This window comes from Podarcis gaigeae, assembly GCF_964106915.1.
Source record: "Podarcis gaigeae genome assembly, chromosome: 14".
NCBI classification, from domain to species: Eukaryota; Metazoa; Chordata; class Lepidosauria; order Squamata; family Lacertidae; genus Podarcis; species Podarcis gaigeae.
In genome coordinates, this window is record NC_139690.1 from 46,990,388 (window position 1) to 47,009,678 (window position 19,291).

Genomic DNA, 19,291 nt, shown 5'->3' on the forward strand with positions numbered 1-19,291 from the left:
CGGCCAGAGCCGGGCTCAGGGCAGCTAGCACCAGTAAAATTACAGTAAAATCATAATAGGGGGAAAAACCAATTTAAAATACAGGTTAAAATGCAATTTAAAATGCAGCTTCATTTTAAAAGTAGCCCATAGATCAAAACCATAAGGGGAGGGAAAACATAAGGGTCAGACTGAGTCCAAACCAAAGGCCAGGTGGAACAGCTCTGTCTTGCAGGCCCTGCGGAAAGATGTCAAGTCCCGCAGGGCCCATGTCTCTTGTGACAGAGCATTCCACCAAGTCGGGGCCAGTACTATAAAGGCCCTGGCCCTAGTTGCGACCAATCTAACAACCTTGCGACCTGGGACCTCCAAAATGTTGTCATTTGTGGACCTTAAGGTCCTCCGTGGGGCATAGCAGAAGAGGCAGTCCCATAGGTACATGGGTCCTAGGCACGTACCTATGTAGGTCCCAGTTGTAGCAGTTCTGGGTGGGTCTCATGCTGGGTGTGTGCTGGAATAATCACACTGCAAGCAGTGTGATTGCGCCACCACACACCCAATGTGAAACTCCCACCCACAACTGGCACCTTTGGGTCGTGTAGGATGCTACCTATGTAGAGTATCAAACTCAGCCCAGCTCCTCGTGCAAATTCACTCATAGTCAGAGGAAGAGAGTTTCATCAGTGTCCAGGTTTGAGATCTAGGCTTTCTCAGTCTTTCCCCTACATCTCAGTGCTTTCCTCTCTTCCTGATCTCCAGGAAGCGGCTGCTGGTATTGGTGAACCCCAGAACCTCCTGACCGTCCGCAAGATCTCGGTGGCCAGGATGCACTCCTTACCCAACGACAGCTACATGTTCCGCCCTGTGGTGCCAGCCAAAAGCCCCTTCCCGCTCCATGAGGTCGAGTTAGAGGCCTATTCGTACAAGTCACCAAGAGGTATGGCATCTGTGGGGGCCCTTGGGCTTTTCGGAAAAGACCCATGTCATGTTCATAAAACACAACACACTTACAAAACCACCAGAGTGGATTGTGGGGGGACTGTTCTATTCCTCCATTGAAGGGGATTGGACTACATTTCTATGATTCTATACTTTTTGTCTTCTCTGGAGATTTACCCAGACCACCTACCACATAAAGGATTAAAAAGTAAAAGGAAGGGGTCGCCTACTTTCTCTGTTTTCAGATGTTTTGGCCTACATTTCTATCCTGTCCTTTATTCAAGGAGCAAGAGATCAGATACACAGGTGGTATAAATAGACCTTCAATGCTTAGGTGGAACAGAGGTGGTCTCCTAGGGTGCAAGCCATCAATTTGAATCCATAAGGCAGGTATGGCCAAACTTGGCCCTCCAGCTGTTTTGGGACTACAGTTCCCATCATCCCTGACCACTGGTCCTGTTAGCTAGGGGTGATGGGAGTTGTAGTCCCAAAACAGCTGGAGGGCCAAGTTTGGCCATGCCTGCCATAAGGCAATAAGACAGAGGTGAGTAACCTGTGGTCTTCCAGATGTTGCTGAACTCAAACTCCCATCATCCCTGGCCACTGGCTGGGTGAGGCTAATGCGAGATGGGGGTCCATCAACATCTGGAGGTTAGCGGAGCCACCAATGCACTCATTTAACATGTCACCAACCTCCCCTCACTTCCAGGTGCTAGAACAAACGGTAAGCAATGCTTGTTGTGATAGCTGTTGGAAACATCTCTTCTTGTGGGTTCCCCAGCTGACTGGCTTTGAGTTTTTGCAAATAGTTCCATCACTCAAAGCCTCTTGACTGAAACGACGCCTTTTCTTTATCTTCTAGGGTCCATCACCTCTGTTCATTCCCAGCCTGTGGGGACTTGCTCTTCGCTGAGGGTCCCACGGGATGCCTTTCGTCCAACCACCCCGCCCCCTCGCCAGGAAGGGGGAGGTCCATGGAAGCTTCTACCACCACGAGCTGCTCCACGATCTCCCAGTCTCAACAGGCTGCTCTGTAGACAGGTTGGAAACCTCAGCATTTAACGGTTCCCCTATAACTTGGCTAACAGTACCTCAGGAAAGGGAAAGGGGCAAAAGGGGCTGTCTCGTGTGTTCCGTTACCCAGGTGTTCAGAGCTTTTGAGCCTCCAGATGTTCCTGAACTGTTGGCCATTCTTGCAGGGGCTGGTGGGAGCTGTAGTTCATAACAACAACAACAACAACAACAACAACAAATTTTATTTATATCCCGTCCTCCCCAGCCGAAGCCGGGCTCAGGGCGGCTAACAACAATAAAACAGTACAAAAATACAACACAACACAACACTCTAAAATCATTTCATTATAAAATTAATTCAAATCAAGCCACTGGCAACCATTGGGCCAGAGCTCCGCGAAGATTGCCAAGGGAGGTAGTCAGGCTGTGCCCTGGCCAAAGGCCTGGTGGAACAGCTCTGTCTTGCAGGCCCTGCTGAAAGATGTCAAGTCCTGCAGGGCCCTAGTCTCTTGTGACAGAGTGTTCCACCAGATCGGAGCCACAGCCAAAAAAGCCCTGGCTCTAGTTGAGGCCAGCCTAACCTCTCTGTGCTTGGGACCTTCAAAATGTTTTTGTTTGAAGACCGTAAGTTTCTCTGTGGGACATACCAGGAGAGGCGGTCCCGTAGGTACAAGGGTCCTAGGCCGTATAGGGCTTTAAAGGTTAAAACCAGTACCTTAAACCTGATCCTGTACTCCACCGGGAGCCAGTGCAGCTGGTATAGCACTGGGTGAATGTGATCTCGCAGCGAAGACCCCGTAAGCAGTCTCGCTGCAGCATTCTGAACCCCCTGGAGTTTCTGGGTCAGTCTCAAGGGCAGCCCCACGTAGAGCGAGTTACAATAATCCAGTCTGGAGGTGACCGTCGCGTGGATCACAGTGGCTAGGTCAGGGCGAGAGAGGTAAGAAGCCAACTGCTTAGCTTGGCGGAGATGGAAAAATGCCACCTTTGTTATAGCTGCAATCTGCGCCTCCATGGAAAGGGAGGTGTCGAAGATTACACCCAAACTCTTAACGGACGGTGCTGGCACTAATTGCGCCCCCGCAAGAGATGGGAGTTGCCCCCCCCAATCCCATATCGTCCCGTCCCAGCCACAGGACCTCTGTCTTCGAAGGATTTAGCTTCAACCGGCTCCCACGTAACCATCCAGCCACAGCTTCCAAACATCTGGTCAGTGTGTCTGGGGCCGAGTCAGGATGGCCATCCATCAACAGATAGAGTTGGGTGTCATCAGCATACTGATGGCAACCCATCCCAAAACTCCGGACAAGCTGGGCGAGGTGGCGCATAAAGATGTTGAAAAGCATCGGGGAGAGTATCGCACCCTGAGGTACTCCACACACCAAGGAGTGGCGCGATGACAATTCCCCCCCAAGCACCACCCTCTTTCCAGCTCGGAGGAGTCTGTCCACATCGGCTGGGGATATCCGGTTGAAGTGGTCCAATACTGGACCTGAGGACAGTCGAGGGGCCTCCAGTTCCTTTATTGTATCCAAATTGGCAGGGAGGTCATGGTGGAGCAACAAGACCTCCGCAAAAAAAGCTCGCAAATGCCTCACAGCTGTGTGTCAAATTGTTATTTAAATTTGGCTGTCCCTCAAGGGACGTTAAAGACCTAATTATACTAAATAATAGCACCGGGCAAGAGCTAGCGGATGCAATGGAGGCCGAGAAGTAAGACTTCTTAGCAGCCTTCACCGCCATCTCGTAGGTTTTCATAAAAGCCCTATAAGATGTTCTTGAGGCTCCAGCACGGGCACCCTGCCATACTCGCTCTAGCCGTCTGAGGTCCCGCTTCATTTTCCGAAGCTCCTCGGTAAACCAGGGAGCCCGGTTTCTACAGGGTCGCAGAGGGCGCTTAGGTGCGATCTCATCCATGGCTGCCAGGAACTGGATATTCCAGCCCTCAACAAGCTCAATCAATGAGTCGCCAGGGGGAGCAAGGTCCCGCAAGGCTTGGCAGAATCTATCAGGGTCCATCAGCCTCTGCGGGCGAGCCCAAATCGGCTCGCCACCTAAGCAGGGTGGGGGTGGAAAGTCAATCCTGGCTTTCAGAACGTAGTATCAGACCATGGCACCTTCATCGAAGGAGACATGATCACATCTATACCTACGCCAAAGATCAAATCCAGCGTGTGGCCTGCTTGATGTGTGGGGCCCGAAACGAACTGGGAGAGCCCTAGTGTCACCATGGAAGACACCAGGTCCAGAGCCTGTGAGGAGGGAGTGGCATCAGCATGGATGTTGAAGTCCCCCAATACCAATAGGTTAGGGAACTCCAAGGCCCAGCCGGCCACCGCCTCCAGTAGGCCTGACAGGGTGGCTGCTGGTGCGCTAGGTGGCAGCCAAGCTCTCCTCGGAGCCCCACACTAGGCCAACACATTCAATGCCAGGGATCGATGGCCGGGGGCGCCATCTCTCGTAAGGTAACTGTTTCCCCTTCGCGCACCCAGGTCTCTGTCACACAAGCCAGGTCGACCCCCTGCGAGGTAAAGAAATCTCGCAGGGTGGCGGTTTTGTTGCCTATAGACCTGGCATTGCACAGTACCAGTGACGGAGGTGAGTAATCCTTGCTCACCCTACCCTCGTCCCTCGGGATGAGGCGCAGATTGGAAGGGGTACGAGCATATCCATATCTTGATCCATATCTCGATCCATAAACATCTGGAAGCACCCAAAGTTCCCTACACCTGCATTTTCCCATTCTCCAGGCTTCTCGAGTCATCTCTCATTCTCCATTCTGTATTATACCTACTTTTCTCATCACCTATAGGAGGTGACCCAAGTAAGGCAGGCACAACTGGCTTGGAGAAGGACTGGACAAGCTTCAAGAAACAAGCTCCACATCTTTGCTTTCTCCCCAGAAACCATCACTACTACCAAAATATCTGTCTGCATGCACTCCACTCACCAACTCCCCCACCCCACAAACTGCCCGTAGACCTTGCCAACACCACACCAATCCCCTTAGACCCTTGGAAGGCAAATGAGGCCTACTCTCTCCAAAGGCCCATCAAGACTATGTTGCTGAAGGCTTCCCCACACCTGAAATTGGTCCTGACTAGGGCAGAGCGATATATCAATATGTCGCCACAAACCAGTTTGAAACCCATGCTGTGATATCGGTTTCATAAATTTTGACCTGGCGATATATTGTGAATCATGGTGTGTGTGTGTGTGTGTGTGCTATGCAAAAATCACGATGTGGGGAAAACTGTGAAGCCATCCGATGACTCTACATAGCTCCATCCTAATTTCAGACATTGCGATATATCGGTATATCATGATGTTTAGCTGGTGGTATATCACAATGTTGAAAACCAGATCTCACACAGCCATAGCCCTGACATAATAACTAAATATAAGCACTGCTGGGTCAGGTCAATGACTTATCTGGTCAAGTATTCTGATCTCACTACAACTAACCAGGTCCCTATGGGAAACAGGACCTGGGTGTGACAGCAAATTCCCAGTTGTGATTTCTAGAAATAGTTGTGCAGAGGCATGCTGCCTCTGCCAGTAGAGGGAAAGCTTAGCCATCATGGCTAATAAGCTAACTAATAGCCCAATCTCCTATGAATGTGTCTAAGCTTATTTCACAGGTGCCCAAGATGGTGGCCATCATTCCATATTGTGGGACCAAATTCTGTAGTTGTACTTTATTTCATCCATCCTGAATCTTCCAACATTCAGCTCCATCAGACGTCCCCGCTAAGTTCTAGTACAGTGGTGCCCCGCGAGACGAACGCCTCGCAAGACGGAAAACCCGCTAGACGAAAGGGTTTTCCGTTTTGGAGGCACTTCGCAAAACGAATTTCCCTATGGGCTTGCTTCGCAAGACGAAAATGTCTTGCGAGTTCCTGCGGGGGTTTTTTCCTCCCCCCCTTTTTCTAAGCCGCTAAGCCGCTTATCAGCTGATCCACTAAGCCGCTAAAAGCTGCTAAAAGCCGCTAATAGCGCTAATCCGCTAAGCCGTCAATGGGCTTGCTTTGCAAAACGAAAAAACCGCTAGACGAAGAGACTCGCGGAACGGATTAATTTCATCTTGCGAGGCACCACTGTATTATGAGAGAAGGGGAGAACTGCCGTGTATATATCTGATTGTGTTCTTTATACTGAAATGCCAGTTTCCTCTCTGTTCGCCTTCTCTTTGTGTATTGCAGGAGGCCATTCAGAGGGACTCATTAGAAGGTCCAAATGCAGATTCTAAAGCTGAACCCTGTGAGAACCTCCCACCAAAGATGCTGTCCCAGAGCATCCTGGGCCCGCCTCTGCTTCACCCTGCCCCCACATCTCTACCTGGGACACCTCCCCTTCCCCATGCGTCACCCCACAGGCCCTCGAGCGTCTGCACCCGCAAACACACTTTCAGCCAGCACACTATCCCGCGCAGGCCGTCCAGCTGCAACAGCAACCCAGACAGCTCGCTCTTCGAATCTTCAGACCTGGCCGATGAAGAGGTCAGCCACATCAACAGTTCCGCGAGGGACTGGCGGGGGCAGCCGGACGGCAGCGACCCTGCCGACTCCCCTTTCGCCTCTCCCGCCCCGTCCCCTGTCCCCCTCAAGAACTGCAGCACAACCAGTTTAGGCGGCAACGGCAAAGAGAAAGACTTGAAGAAGTTTTACAGCGTTGACACGCGAGGGTTCTTGGCCAAGCCAACTTGGGCGGACGACCAAAGACGGCACTCCATCGAGATCTGCCCGTTTGTCGACGACGGGGACCGCAGCTTCGCGGAGTCGTCGGAGGAGAAGAGGAAGCTCCCTCTCCACATCCAGCCAGAGTCCGAGTACATCCACGGCGTCCGGCGGAAAAAGAAGATGAGCCCGCCTTGCATTTCTATAGATCCTCCCGTGGAGGAAGAAAGTAACACGTCCACACGTACCAAAGCATCCGAGAACAGCCTGCTGAGGAGGAGAACCCCGTCATGCGAATCCACCGCCTACAGGGACTCCTTAGACCTTGCGGACAACCAGCCCGGAGATCCGGGTTCCAAGGCAGAGCGCCGGGGCCCACCCACCTGCCGCGGAGAACATTTAACCATCCCAAACTTCTCCTTTGAGCAGTCCGACGCCGGCTCCACCGCAGGGGCCCTCCCAGACTGCCTTTTGGATTGCGGCCAAGCCACGCCTGCCTCTGCGGACTCCCGGCCCGGCGACGACAGCGCAGCTCTGGAACTGCAAAAGATGGGCCACTCGCAAGCGCAGCTCAGCAACCCCGAGCAAAGCCAAGAGGTTCTTGGTGGGACTAGGAGCCCCCTCCTCCGGAAGCACGGACTGGTCCCTGCGATCACAGCAACAGAGGAAGAGGTGGACGAACCAGTATAGCTTCCGAGGGGGGAGGTCGAGAGTGAACTTAAAAGGGCTTTGCCACCCAAGTGGCTTCGAAGTGGAAAAAAAGATTGAAAAGCCGCGAGTCCGTGGCCGACGCTTATCCCAAAACACTTGTCATTTCTCTTTAAGCGCTGTGAAGGTTTTTGTTGTAGTTGTTTTTAAAAAAATCACAGAGAAGCAGCAACAAGGTTCAGGGTAAGGAAAGGAGATTTCTTTCTTTTTCCTTTCCTAGCGGCACACGGAGTGGCTTTTCCAATTTTTCTTTTCCTCCCCCCTACCCCTCCCCAACCACCCCCACCTCCCCGCGTGGCCTCGATCACATTGATTTGGGTTTCGAGCCTTTGTTTTATCTTTTTTAAAGGGGAAAAAAAATAGGATTTAAAGAAACAAACCTTTTTTGACTTTTTTCGAAACGGCACCTTTTATTATTGCACGGGAAGTTGTCACGGGAAGTGAAAGTGCCCAGGAGATGCAAGTTGTATATTGTCTGTATATCAGCAGTTATTATAAATAGAAAATAATGTATTTGAGAAATAAAAAAGAAAAACACACATACACACACGAAACACAACACAACGTAAACATTCACGTGAAAACTCTTCTCTTCCTAATGCACATATTTTTATAGCAAACACTGGACCTGATCCAGCTACAGTTAGTCGCATTTAAGTCCCATTGAAGCCTCTTGTGGCTTCCAGTGGAACTCGCAGATCCAACCCTATGAATGTTTACTCCAAAGTTAGACGCCGTGGCCCTGATCCGACTAAAGTCAGCCCCAGTTAACTCCCGCTGAAACCGGCTAACTTGCTCCCCATCGTTTTAAGTGTGACTGATTTTTGTCTGCATTAGAAACCACTTGCAGTGCAATCCTATGCATGCCTACTCATAAGTAAGCCCCACCGAGTTCAGTGGGACTTACTCCCAGGTAAGTGTGTATAGAATCCGCAGCCTTTGTGAGGTTCGATTGGAGTTATTTCCTAGTAAAGTGCGTTGAGAACTGCTGCTTCTGCTGCCATAAACTTTAGCTGGATTGGGAACCTGTTTATCCTCTCACCCTATAGCAGATAATCTTTTATTTTCTTTTGCATTAACATAAGATTCTCAACTGGGTGGTGTATTGTTTGATTCTCAGTGGAAGCTTCATTACAGTGCTTAGGGTTCTCTCATTTTTGCCCCAAATATACCTCTTCCTTTTTGTCTTCTCCACTTTCCCTAACCAGCCATTTTTTGGGCTTGAGCTACTAGCTAACATTTTGGTATGTCTCTAACAGTTCCACTTTTTGCTTTTTCATTATTATTTTTTAAAAATTTGGTGTCCTTGCTACAGGAAATGATGAAAACCAAAATAACTACTGAATTGTAGCCAGTGCAATAACAATAAGTTATTCATTCTTCTTGTGGGTACAGAATCTGTCCTTTTTTATTATTTTACATCTATTTCAAGTGATGAGTTTTCTTGGTTTTTTTGTTTTTGTTTTTTAATTTTATTTCTCCTCCCCTCCCCCCCCCGTCTGTTTTCTTATGGAATTCAGGTTAAATGTTGCAATAATCTGAACTTTAAAAGTGCACAACGAGGGCTGAACGTAATGAAAGTGATTTCCGAAGTTGACGGGAAAAAACAAAAAACAAATAAATAGTAAATTATTTAAGGATTGGGGCTTTTTTTTTTTTCCTTCACTGGACTCAGGAGTAAATGAATAACATCCAGAATCAATCTCAGGTGAAGAAAGGAAAAACATGGGGGCAGTTTCATGGAACCCTCACCAAGGGCTTTTTTTTCCCTTTCTGTTGTGAACTCTGACAAGAAAAATGTTATGCAAATTTCTGGGGAATATTTTCTAGGGGTCGCCAACCTTTTGGGGGCACATCTGGAGTTCTGAAAAAGTGCCACGGTTGCCAGTCACAAAATGGCGGGTGTGGAGGTGCAAGGTGACACAAAATGGCTGCCGTGCAGTGTGGCATTCCACAAAAATGGTTGGCACATTTAAAGGAGAAGAAAAAGAGGCAGGACCTCAGAACTGTCCAGGCATAAGCCTTCATCAATGGGGGGGGGGGACACCTACATCCGCCGCCGCCATGCTCTTTGTGCTTCTGTTTTCAGAAGAGAGGAGAGAAAACCAGACATCCCATAAAACTTGCTCAATGTAGGAGAGGCTGAGCCAGCACAAACAGGAACTGAGCAGGGGTACCTCTTTTATGGGCACCATAGGAGCATAGCTGTCAACCTTTCCCTTTTCTTGTGAGGAATCCTATTCGGAATAAGGGAATTTCCCTTAAAAAAAGGAAAACATTGACAGCTATGCATAGGAGGCACTGGTGGGCACCATGTTGGCAACATGGTTCTGGAGCAACGGAACACTGAAACCAGAGCAGCGCACGGAAATGCCATTTACCTTCCCGCCAGAGCAGTACCTATGAATGGGAAGGAGCCCAATGTAAGCAGTACAAACTGGCTAGCACCTGTGTCATCGGCAGCGGTTCCCCTCCTTCTCAATCTGTGGTTTTAAAATATTTGTTGTTTCTAAAGGAATTGTGATCGTTTTCGTGGAACATAACACACCGCAGATATGACCACACAAAATCGTTTTGGTTACAAGCTAGCGCGAAGCAAAGCACCGTACAGACATAATGTGATGCCTGTAACATGGTGGGCGCTCTGCTGTCGTGCATTTGGAGACTCAAGGACCCCACGCCTCGTTTCTCACCCCACTTTCAATGAGCACCCATGTAGCCCCTCCACATAGGAGCTTGAGAGACCGGGGCGTATAAAAGATGCCGTCCCTTGTTTATGAAAGAGAAGAGTGAAAACCAAAATCTTCCCAAACCTATCCCTTTTCTGACATGCCGCTGACGGCCCTCTGTCTCTGTGTAAGGTGACCCAAGAGCATCCTCTCCCAAACATGATTCATCCAGGTCTCTGTTAGTGGCACTGATTCAGCTTTCCAGTGATATTTGTGAAGGATTAAAGAAAGGGCTGATATGGGCCCAGGTCGTATGTAACGCAAAGCCAAGCCAGTGTGGACTAGCAGAAGAACAGTTCTCTGTTGTGACAATGGTTTAAAATTTGCCCTTCCCAGGCTTCCAAAAACCTATAGGATACATGTTGGTGTGTGGAGTAGTAGCATTTTGGGGTGTGTGTGATTAATAAGGAAAGTGGTGCCCAGTTGACACGTTAAAATGGTCCAGTTAAGTCCAGTCGCAAACGACTCTGGGGTTGCGGCGCTCCTCTCGCTTTACAGGCCGAGGGAGCCGGCATTTTGTCGGCAGACAGTTTTTCCGGGTCATATGGCCAGCATGACTAAGCTGCTTCTGGAGCAACCGGAACACCGAAACCAGAGCAGCACACGGAAACACCGTTTACCTTCCCGCCAGAGCAGTACCTATTTATCTACTTGCGCTTTTTTGGCGTGCTTTCGAACTGCTAGGTTATCAGGAGCTGGGACACAGCAACGGGAGCTCACCCTGTTGCAGGGATTCGAACCGTCGACCTTCTGATTAGTAAGCCCAAGAGGCTCAGTGGTTTAGACCACAGCACCACCTGCGTCCCTGGTAGCTGACACATTAAATAATATTTTTTAAAAAAAACAACAACAACAGGAGATTCTACTCACAAATCAATCATGCCACGTCTAGTTTGGTCCTCAGATGACATTCCTTATGATTGTGTTGTAAGCAAAGACTTTGCATCCTTTGTAGCTCAAAATGGCTTTGAGAAGCAAGATGGTTATCAGTAATATATTCAGGGGTTGCAAGAACGTCTGCCCAAGAACGTGCTGACATTTTGAATCTGCTGGATTATGCAACGGAAAAGGGCAATAAGGACGCTTGCAAGGGGACATTTCAGGGATGCTTGGTTCGTCTGAGAGGCCCCTCCAGACGCTGTTGGATTCCAAATCCCATCAGTCCCAGCCAGCATGGTCAGTGGTCAAAGACAATGGGAACTGTAGTCCAGCAACATTTAGAGTGCCACAAATCCCATCCCACCCCCCGCAACATATCTAACAGCAGTACAGTGGTATACTTCGGGTTACATACGCTTCAGGTTACTATGCTTCAGGTTACAGACTCTGCTAAGCCAGAAATAGTGCTCCAGGTTAAGAACTTTGCTTCAGGATGAGAACAGAAATTGTGCTCTGGTGGCGCGGCAGCAGCAGGAGGCCCCATTAGCTAAAGTGGTGCTTCAGGTTAAGAAGAGTTTCAGGTTAAGAACAGACCTCCAGAACGAATTAAGTACTTAACCTGAGGTACCACTGTAGTGAACAGATAGTGGATTAAACCCAGAGTCTTGGCCAACCAACCTACGACTATATCCAGCAATGCAACCCTGAATGTACAGAGCCTCTGTGTACAGATGCAGTCTACCTGAGTACCAGATCATGCCAAGGTGAAGCAAGAGACAGGGCACAAGCTGGAAGCTCTTCAGAGGCCCTGGCTGGCCACTGTTGCAAACTGAAAGAGGGACCTCGTGGATTTTGGCTTGATCCAGTAAAGGCAGTTCTCACCTTCTTGTCTCCTACATCAAGTCAACGCAGCTGCTGTCAGCAATGCTTTTCAGCCAATTCTAACACCTGCAATTTTGATAGAGTGTCGTGGACAACCGTCAAAAAACGTCTGCCTTGGAAAGGGTGGGGGGAATGGCGTATCACAAAATAGCTTCTTTGGGGGCATGTTATAATGGTAGAAGCATTCAAATCAGTGCCAACAGGAACTTGGAAGACCAAACAGTATCTTCCATTCTACAGATTTCTGAGGGAATATTTACTGGGACATTTTGCTGCCACCTCAGGTGGTACCGTCTCAAGTGTCATAAGTACATCATCCCAGAAGACGGACGCTGCGTCCTTGCGATATGACCGTTCCAATCGTCGGTGGATTGAGCTATCTCTTTGAAATAAATGTGGGGAACGACCTTCGTAGGGCCTATCTTCACTTACCTTTTGCTGGCTGAGGTCGGCACTTGGACACTCCATGTCTGAGCGTTTGCGCTTGTTTGTTTGCCCTGAACTTTCCCCATGAAAACCCACTCTTTAAATCTGAATTGGAGCAAACAGCAGTTCTGGTTTTCTACGGGTTGACGTTTGTGCCAATGGAGCTTTAAAGAGCGGGTTTTCACTTATCTTAAAATCAATGATAGGCCCATAGTTCCATTCCTTGTCTACATCTGTTTCCTGAAAGGCACTGAGGCAATGTTGAAGGTTTCAGACATGTGCGTTGGGTGTGGGTTAAGAAGCTAATCCTTGTCTCATTTGACCAGGTGACTGTGGCACCTTCTAGGAGCTAAAACCAAGAAGGACAGAGAGATCAAAAGTTTTGCTGCATGGAATGAACTGTAAAGGAGAGGCCTGAGGGCCACACTTGCCTTTGGACAACCCTCTGGGGGCCACATAAGCACCACCACCCCAAACAGGCCACATCCACACCTTAAAGCCCTACTACATCACTGTAAACAGCCATGGCTTCCCCCATGGGAACTGCAGTTTATTAAGGGCGGCGAGAGGTGTTTGGAGACCCCTGTTCCCTTCACAGAGCTACGGTTCCAAGAGTGGTTTATCCATCAATCCCCAGGGGAGAACTGCATGGCTTAGTTATATGTTGGAAGTGTGTGAGACTCCTAATTTCAGGGTTGTGGGTTCAAGCCCCACACAGGGCAAAATATTTCTGCATTACAGACGGGTTGGATTAGATGACCCTTCTAACTCTATGATTGCAGTGGTACCTCGGGTTAAGAACTTAATTTGTTCTGGAGGTCTGTTCTTAACCTGAAACTGTTCTTAACCTGAAGCACCACTTTAGCTAATGGGGCCTCCTGCTGCTGCCGCGCCACCAGAGCACAATTTCTGTTCTCATCCTGAAGCAAAGTTCTTAACCTGAGGTAATATTTCTGGGTTAGCAGAGTCTGTAATCTGAAGCGTCTGTAACCTGAAGCGTCTGTAACCCGAGGTACCACTATAGGATTGTGGGATTTACATAGGCATCTGGTTGGACACTGTGGGAAGATGATGCTGGAGCAAAATGAGTTTGGGGCCTGCTCCAGCAGAAATCTTCTTCTGTTCAAATGTGCCTGTGTGTTAGAGGCTGGAAGAGCAGGGGGCTAACACTATTATGAACCTATTCCTGATATTTATTCATAGAACCATAGAAGGGACCCTGAGGATCATCTAGCCCAATAATATTTATTATAACATATCCCACCTTTCTGAAGGGACGCGGGTGGCGCTGTGGTCTAAACCACTGAGCCTAGCGCTTGATGATCGGAAGGTCGGCGGTTTGAATCCCCTCCACGGGGTGAGCTCCCATTGCTCGGTCCCTGCTCCTACCAACCTAGCAGTTCGATAGCACGTCAATGTGCAAGTAGATAAATAGGTACCGCTCCGGCGGGAAGGTAAACGGCATTTCTGTGCACTGCTCTGGTTTCACCAGAAACAGCTTATTCATGCTGGCCACATGACCCAGAAAAACTCTCTGCGGACAAACGCCGGCTCCCTCGGCCAATAAAGCAAGATGAGCACCGCAGCCCCAGAGTCTGGGCTTAACTATCAGGGGTCCCTTTACCTTTACCTTTTTATCCCACCTTTCCACCAAGGAGCTCAAAGCGGCACAAATTGTTTTCCTCCCCCCCCCCCATTTTAACCCTCACAACATCCCTGACAGGTAGGTTAGGCTAAAGAAGATTGACGGGCTCGAAGTCACATGAGTGAGCTTCAGCTTGTCTCTTTAACCTGCTGCAAAACCGTTTCAGAAGAACGAAGTTTTCACGAAATGCTCCGAAGCATATTCTCCCCCTCCTCTTTTTTAAAGAGCCCTGATGAAGGCCTCTGAGAGAGAGAGAGAAAGCAGACATCTCTGAGTCATTAAGACACATCCCTCCCTTAAAAGCTTTGCTGGGACAGGTTTAATGGATGAAGCTTTATTTAATTATTCATCCTAAAACCTTTGTGCAAATATTAGGCACGTTTCGAGATTAAAGGCTGCTTTTAATTGAATTACGGTTTTGCCCATGTTTGTGTGGGAGGCTTGTGTTTTCCACTTAACCAAAAGAAATGGGGGGGGGGGGAGTTTTAGTCAACACAATCAGAAATTTAGCCTGTGCAAAGTGACTCCAAACTGCTGTGGTTCTGCTTGTAGGCTTACCTGCCTTCTCTTTGGCCATTGTGTGGACAGCATGCTGGACTAGATGGATCATGGGCCTGATCCAGGGTTCTTCTCATGTTCTTACAAGGACTGTTCTTTTATCAAGTTCCAGAACTGTTGTTTTTCTGTCCACCTGCGTCCTCCTCCTAAAAGATGAATTGGATGAAACAGCACCATCCACCTGTCAAAAGCTCCTTGCTTTTGAAGTCAGGATGAGTCATTAATTAACAGTGAGGACAGACAGCGCGTCCGATCTTCAGATCCAACTGTTCCAAAGAAGGGCCAGAGTTCAGACAAATAGGTCTCTCTCTCTTTATTTAACAGAAAGAATTAGGATGAATTGTGCTCACTTCCTCCCCAGAAAATGCTTTGATTTATTCCTGTATGCGAGGCAGCATTGCACATAAACTAAGGATAGAGCAAAGGACCTAAGGACCTCTTCCAGATGTTTCAGACTCCAGCTCCCATCAGTCCCAGCCAGTGCAACCAATCATGAGGGATGATGGGAGTTGTAGTCCAACAACACCTTAGACTCGTAGAATTGGGCCCCCAACATCAAGGGAGTGGCAAAGCTTATAAACTCGGGCTCTTCGCAGATGATGGTCGTGACGCCAGACCCCAGAAGCACAGCGATCACCCTAACCAAAGAACTCAACACATTCGCAATTGGGCCGGGCCTACAGGCGATTTTTGCAAAATCCAAGGGTATGTGTTTCAACACACACACCCCTCAAATCCAAAAAGAATCCAGCAACATCACACAGATTAAAAAAACTTTGCTGCACCAAATACAGATACTTAAGGGTACAAATAACCAGAAATCTCCACAAACTATACCTCCGCAACTATGTAGAGTTAGAAGGGACCCGGGCAATCATCTTGTCCCACCCCCATCATTCTGCCTGGACACTGAGGTCCAGCGCCGAGAGCCTTCTGGTGGTTCCCTCACTGCAAGAAGCCAAGTTACAGGGAACAAGGCAGAGGGCCTTCTTGGTAGTGGCACCCTCCCTGTGGAACACCCTCCCACCAGATGTCAAAGAAGAAAACAACAATCAGACTTTTAGAAAACATCTAAAGGCAGCTCTGTTTAGGGAAGTTTTTAATGTTTTATCGTGTTTTTGATATTCTGTTGGGAACTACCCAGATTGGCTTGGGAGGCCCGGCCAGATAAATAATAAATTTAGAATCATTATCATTATTATTATTATCATTATCATTATTATATGCAGTTGTCCCATACGGGGATCAAACCTTGGCATTAGCAGCATCGTGCTCTGAGTGAGCTATCCATGCTGCTGACTAGGGACAGAGTTTAGGAACATGGGAAGCTGCCTTATACATTCAGTCAGGCCACTAGTTTATTTAGCACAGTGCTGTCTACACTGGCTGGCAGCAGCTCTCTGGGCTGTCCAGCAGCTGAGTCTTACCTGGTGCTACGTGAGAGTGAACCTGGAACCTTTTGCATCCAGAATAGATCCTCTGCCGCTCACCTACAGTCAGTGTAAAGAGACAGAAGAAAGTTTTCAGCGTTGGCCAAAAGGAATTGCACCATTTTTAGGTCACTGACGTGGAGCGGGAACTGGGGCACGATTGAACCAGCTCCCTGTGGATTCTTTCTTTTGAGCTTTTCCCGTTTTAAGATTTTAAAAAACCAAAAAACCTGGTCCCACTCCAGGTTTTCATTACAAGCGTAATGGTATGAAATGAAGCTAATTAGATGTTGCTCACGGGGGAGCAAAGCAAAAACCCGCTTGAGCATTGTGAGAGGAAAGAGAGGGAAGTTTTGACAGACTTGCCTGCCTTCAATCCTTGTCTTGATGGCGTCCAAATCTGGCTGGTCTCCGATCAGCCACTGTCAGCATGCACAATGGTCAAGGCTGATGGGAAGAAGAAGAGGAGGAGGAGGAGGAGTTTGGATTTGAAATAATAATAATAATAGTAATATACCCCGCCCTCCCCGGCCAGAGCTGGACTCAGGGCAGCTAACACCAATAAAATCACAGTAAAAACATAATAGGGGGGAAGAGAAGGGGGGGAACCAATTTAAAATACAGGTTAAAATGCAATTTAAAATGCAGCCTCGTTTTAAAGTAACCGATAAATCAAGACCATAAGGGGAGGGAAACATAAGGGTTAGACCGAGTCCAAACCAAAGGCCAGGCGGAACACCCCTGTCTTGCAAGCCCTGCAGAAAGATGTCAGGTCCCGCAGGAATATCCCACTTTATCACTACCCTAAGGATTCTCAAAGCGGCTAACATTCTCCTTTCCCTTCCCTTTCCCTTCCTCCCCAAAAACAAACACTCTGTGAGGTGAGTGGGGCTGAGAGACTTCAGAGAAGTGTGTCTAGCCCAAGGTCACCCAGCAGCTGCATGTGGAGGAGCGAGGAATCGAACCCGGTTCACAAGATTACCAGTCCACAGCTCTTAACCACTACACCGCACTGGGAGGGATGAAGGGTCCTCAATTCTAGTGTAGAAGTGGGGAAAGGGGTGCTCTCATTTTCTGGGTGAAGGTGAGACACTGCTTCCCCACCGCCACCCCACCCCCCCAAAAAAATGCTGGTGGCTAGCAGAAGAGCTGGTTGTTTGTTTAAAATCGCCGTCAGCTAACTGATCTGAAATTATTTCTATGTCACATCCACACTGTGCTTTAAAACGCTATTATACCATTTTAACAACAGTCATGGCATCCCCCATAGCAGTGGTTTTCAAAGGGTGCGGCAAACCACACTGGTGTGGCAGAAGAGAATGGCAAGTGTGAAGATTCAAGGACAATCGAAGGAACATTTAGATATTTCAGTGTAGTATTTTATTTGCAGAGTATAGATAGATGACTTTTTAAAATGAGAGCGGTACTGAGGACAATCTTGGTCGTGATCCATTGAAACAAAGAGAAGACTCGTTTGTTTTCCAATGTATTGCTGACCGATTAAAAAAAACAATAGTGTGGCACAAGAAAAGGATTATTCTGAAAGTGTGGCCCAGAGGGAAAAGTTTGAGGACTGCTACTCCAAAGAATCCTGGGAACTGTAGTGTGTTAAGGGTGCTGGGAACTGTAGCTCCGTGAGGGGTCTCCTGGCAACTCTCAGCAGCCTTAACAAACTACATTTCCCAGGATCCTTTGGCTTGATCCAAACAGGCACTTCTTGTGCTCTTATATATGTGCCAGAGCTTGGTGAAGACCAGAGCTACGTTGTCACTCGTGGTATCTCAGGATAGTGTTGTTGGGACACCACTGCAGAGGAGGCCCCGTCCCCAGTTGCATGGGGTCGGGCTGGTTTTCCAATGAAAACAGATCTGTTGTATCTGTTGTATCTCAATAACTCTCCATGGCTTCCCGATCTGCAGCTTGTTGCTGTTTAGTTGTGTCCGACTCTTCATGACCCCATGAACCAGAGCATGCCAGGCACTCCTGTCTTCCATTGCCTCCCACAGTTTGGTCAAACTCATGCTAGTAGCTTCGAGAACACTGTCCAACCATCTCATCCTCCGTCATCCCCTTCTCCTTGTGCCCTCCAGCTTTCCCAGCATCAGGGTCTTTTCCAGGGAGTCTTCTCTACTCATGAGGTGGCCAAAGTATTGGAGCCTCAGCTTCAGGATCTGTCCTTCCGGTGAGCACTCAGGGCTGATTTCCTTAAGAATGGAGAAGTTTGGTCTTCTTGCAGTCCATGAGACTCTCAAGAGTCTCATCCAGCACCATAATTCAAAAGCATCAATTCTTTGGCGATCAGCCTTCTTTATGGTCCAGCTCTCACTTCCATGCATCACTACTGGGAAAACCAAAGCTTTAACTATACTGTACGAACCTTCCAGCAGCTAGCGATAATTAAATGGGGACATCTAGTGGCAAGGGAAGTTATTCCATAAAGCAGCCTGTGACAACCCACACCCTTCAGCTGTTCTAGAAAACGACACCCATCAGCAGCTTGCCAGCATTATTTAGTTCAGTACAGTGGTACCTCGGGTTAAGAACTTAATTCGTTCTGGAGTTCCATTCTTAACCTGAAACTGTTCTTAACCTGAGGTACCACTTTAGCTAATGGGGCTTCCCGCTGCCACCACACGATTTCTGTTCTCATCCCATAGCTGTCAACTTACAGATTTGAAACTAAGGGACCAGCAGCCTCAAAAATAAGGGATCAGCAGCCAAAATAAGGGATTTTTTTGAGCGCAGGTGTGTTCGACTTCTGAGCCCCTCCAAGCCAAAGGCAGAAAGCCCAGCCAGCAGCCAAATGAAGCCTCAAGCGGTGGTTCCCACAGCGCAGCAACCTGGCAAAGGGGATGCAGCAAGGAAAACCACCGTCACCTCTCCGCTGGGAAGCGCTGAGCAAAGGCGGGCATGCAAGCTCCACACACACACACACAGTCGTTCTTAGACTCCTTATTGGGTGAGCAACGCAGCCAAACAACATAGTTGGAGCCTCCCTCCTCCCTGGCCGGCAGGGAGGGAGGGAGGGAGAGGAGCTGCTTCCTTTGAAACCCGGGAAATTTACCGGATATCATCAATCTGGGACAGCAGCAGGACACGGCGCTGGGATAAGGGAGTTTCCCGCCAAATAAGGGACGGTTGACAGCTATGTCTCATCCAGAAGCAAAGCTCTTAACCTGAGGTACTATTTCTGGGTTAGCGGAGTCTGTAACCTGAAGCATCTGTAAACTGAAGCGTCTGTAACCCACGGTACCACTGGTCCTGTTCTCACCACTGGGAAACCTGCAAGCAGAATCTGAGCACAAGAGCAACTCTTTCCTCCTGCGGTTTCCAGAAACTGGGATTCAGACGCAATGCTGCCTCCAACTCCGCAGGCAGAGCACAGCAGAGCTAGTAGACCAGGCTTCCTCACACTCAGCCCTCCAG

At 48.6% G+C, this 19,291-nt stretch overlaps 2 protein-coding genes and 1 long non-coding RNA gene across 5 annotated transcripts in view; 2 read left to right on the forward strand and 1 right to left on the reverse strand.

Annotated features, from left to right (window-relative positions):
• Positions 1 to 8,957, forward strand: part of CACNA1H (calcium voltage-gated channel subunit alpha1 H) — a 385,142-nt gene extending 376,185 nt beyond the window's left edge. For all 3 annotated transcript variants that reach the window (XM_083711204.1, XM_083711206.1, XM_083711205.1), the window contains 3 exons: positions 739 to 916; positions 1,781 to 1,959; positions 6,135 to 8,957. In XM_083711204.1, the coding sequence (XP_083567330.1) occupies positions 739 to 916; positions 1,781 to 1,959; positions 6,135 to 7,298 (1,521 nt within the window). In that variant the 3' untranslated portion in view covers positions 7,299 to 8,957. The remainder of the gene's footprint in view (positions 1 to 738; positions 917 to 1,780; positions 1,960 to 6,134) is intronic.
• Positions 1 to 19,291, forward strand: part of SHMT1 (serine hydroxymethyltransferase 1) — a 343,621-nt gene that overhangs the window by 11,335 nt on the left and 312,995 nt on the right. The gene's annotated exons all lie outside the window — the stretch shown is intronic.
• Positions 12,526 to 15,927, reverse strand: LOC310831408. Its single transcript, XR_014557860.1, has 3 exons — positions 15,863 to 15,927; positions 14,436 to 14,581; positions 12,526 to 12,581 (listed from the first exon to the last, which is right to left on the reverse strand). It is a non-coding gene; the product is annotated as an uncharacterized lncRNA (long non-coding RNA).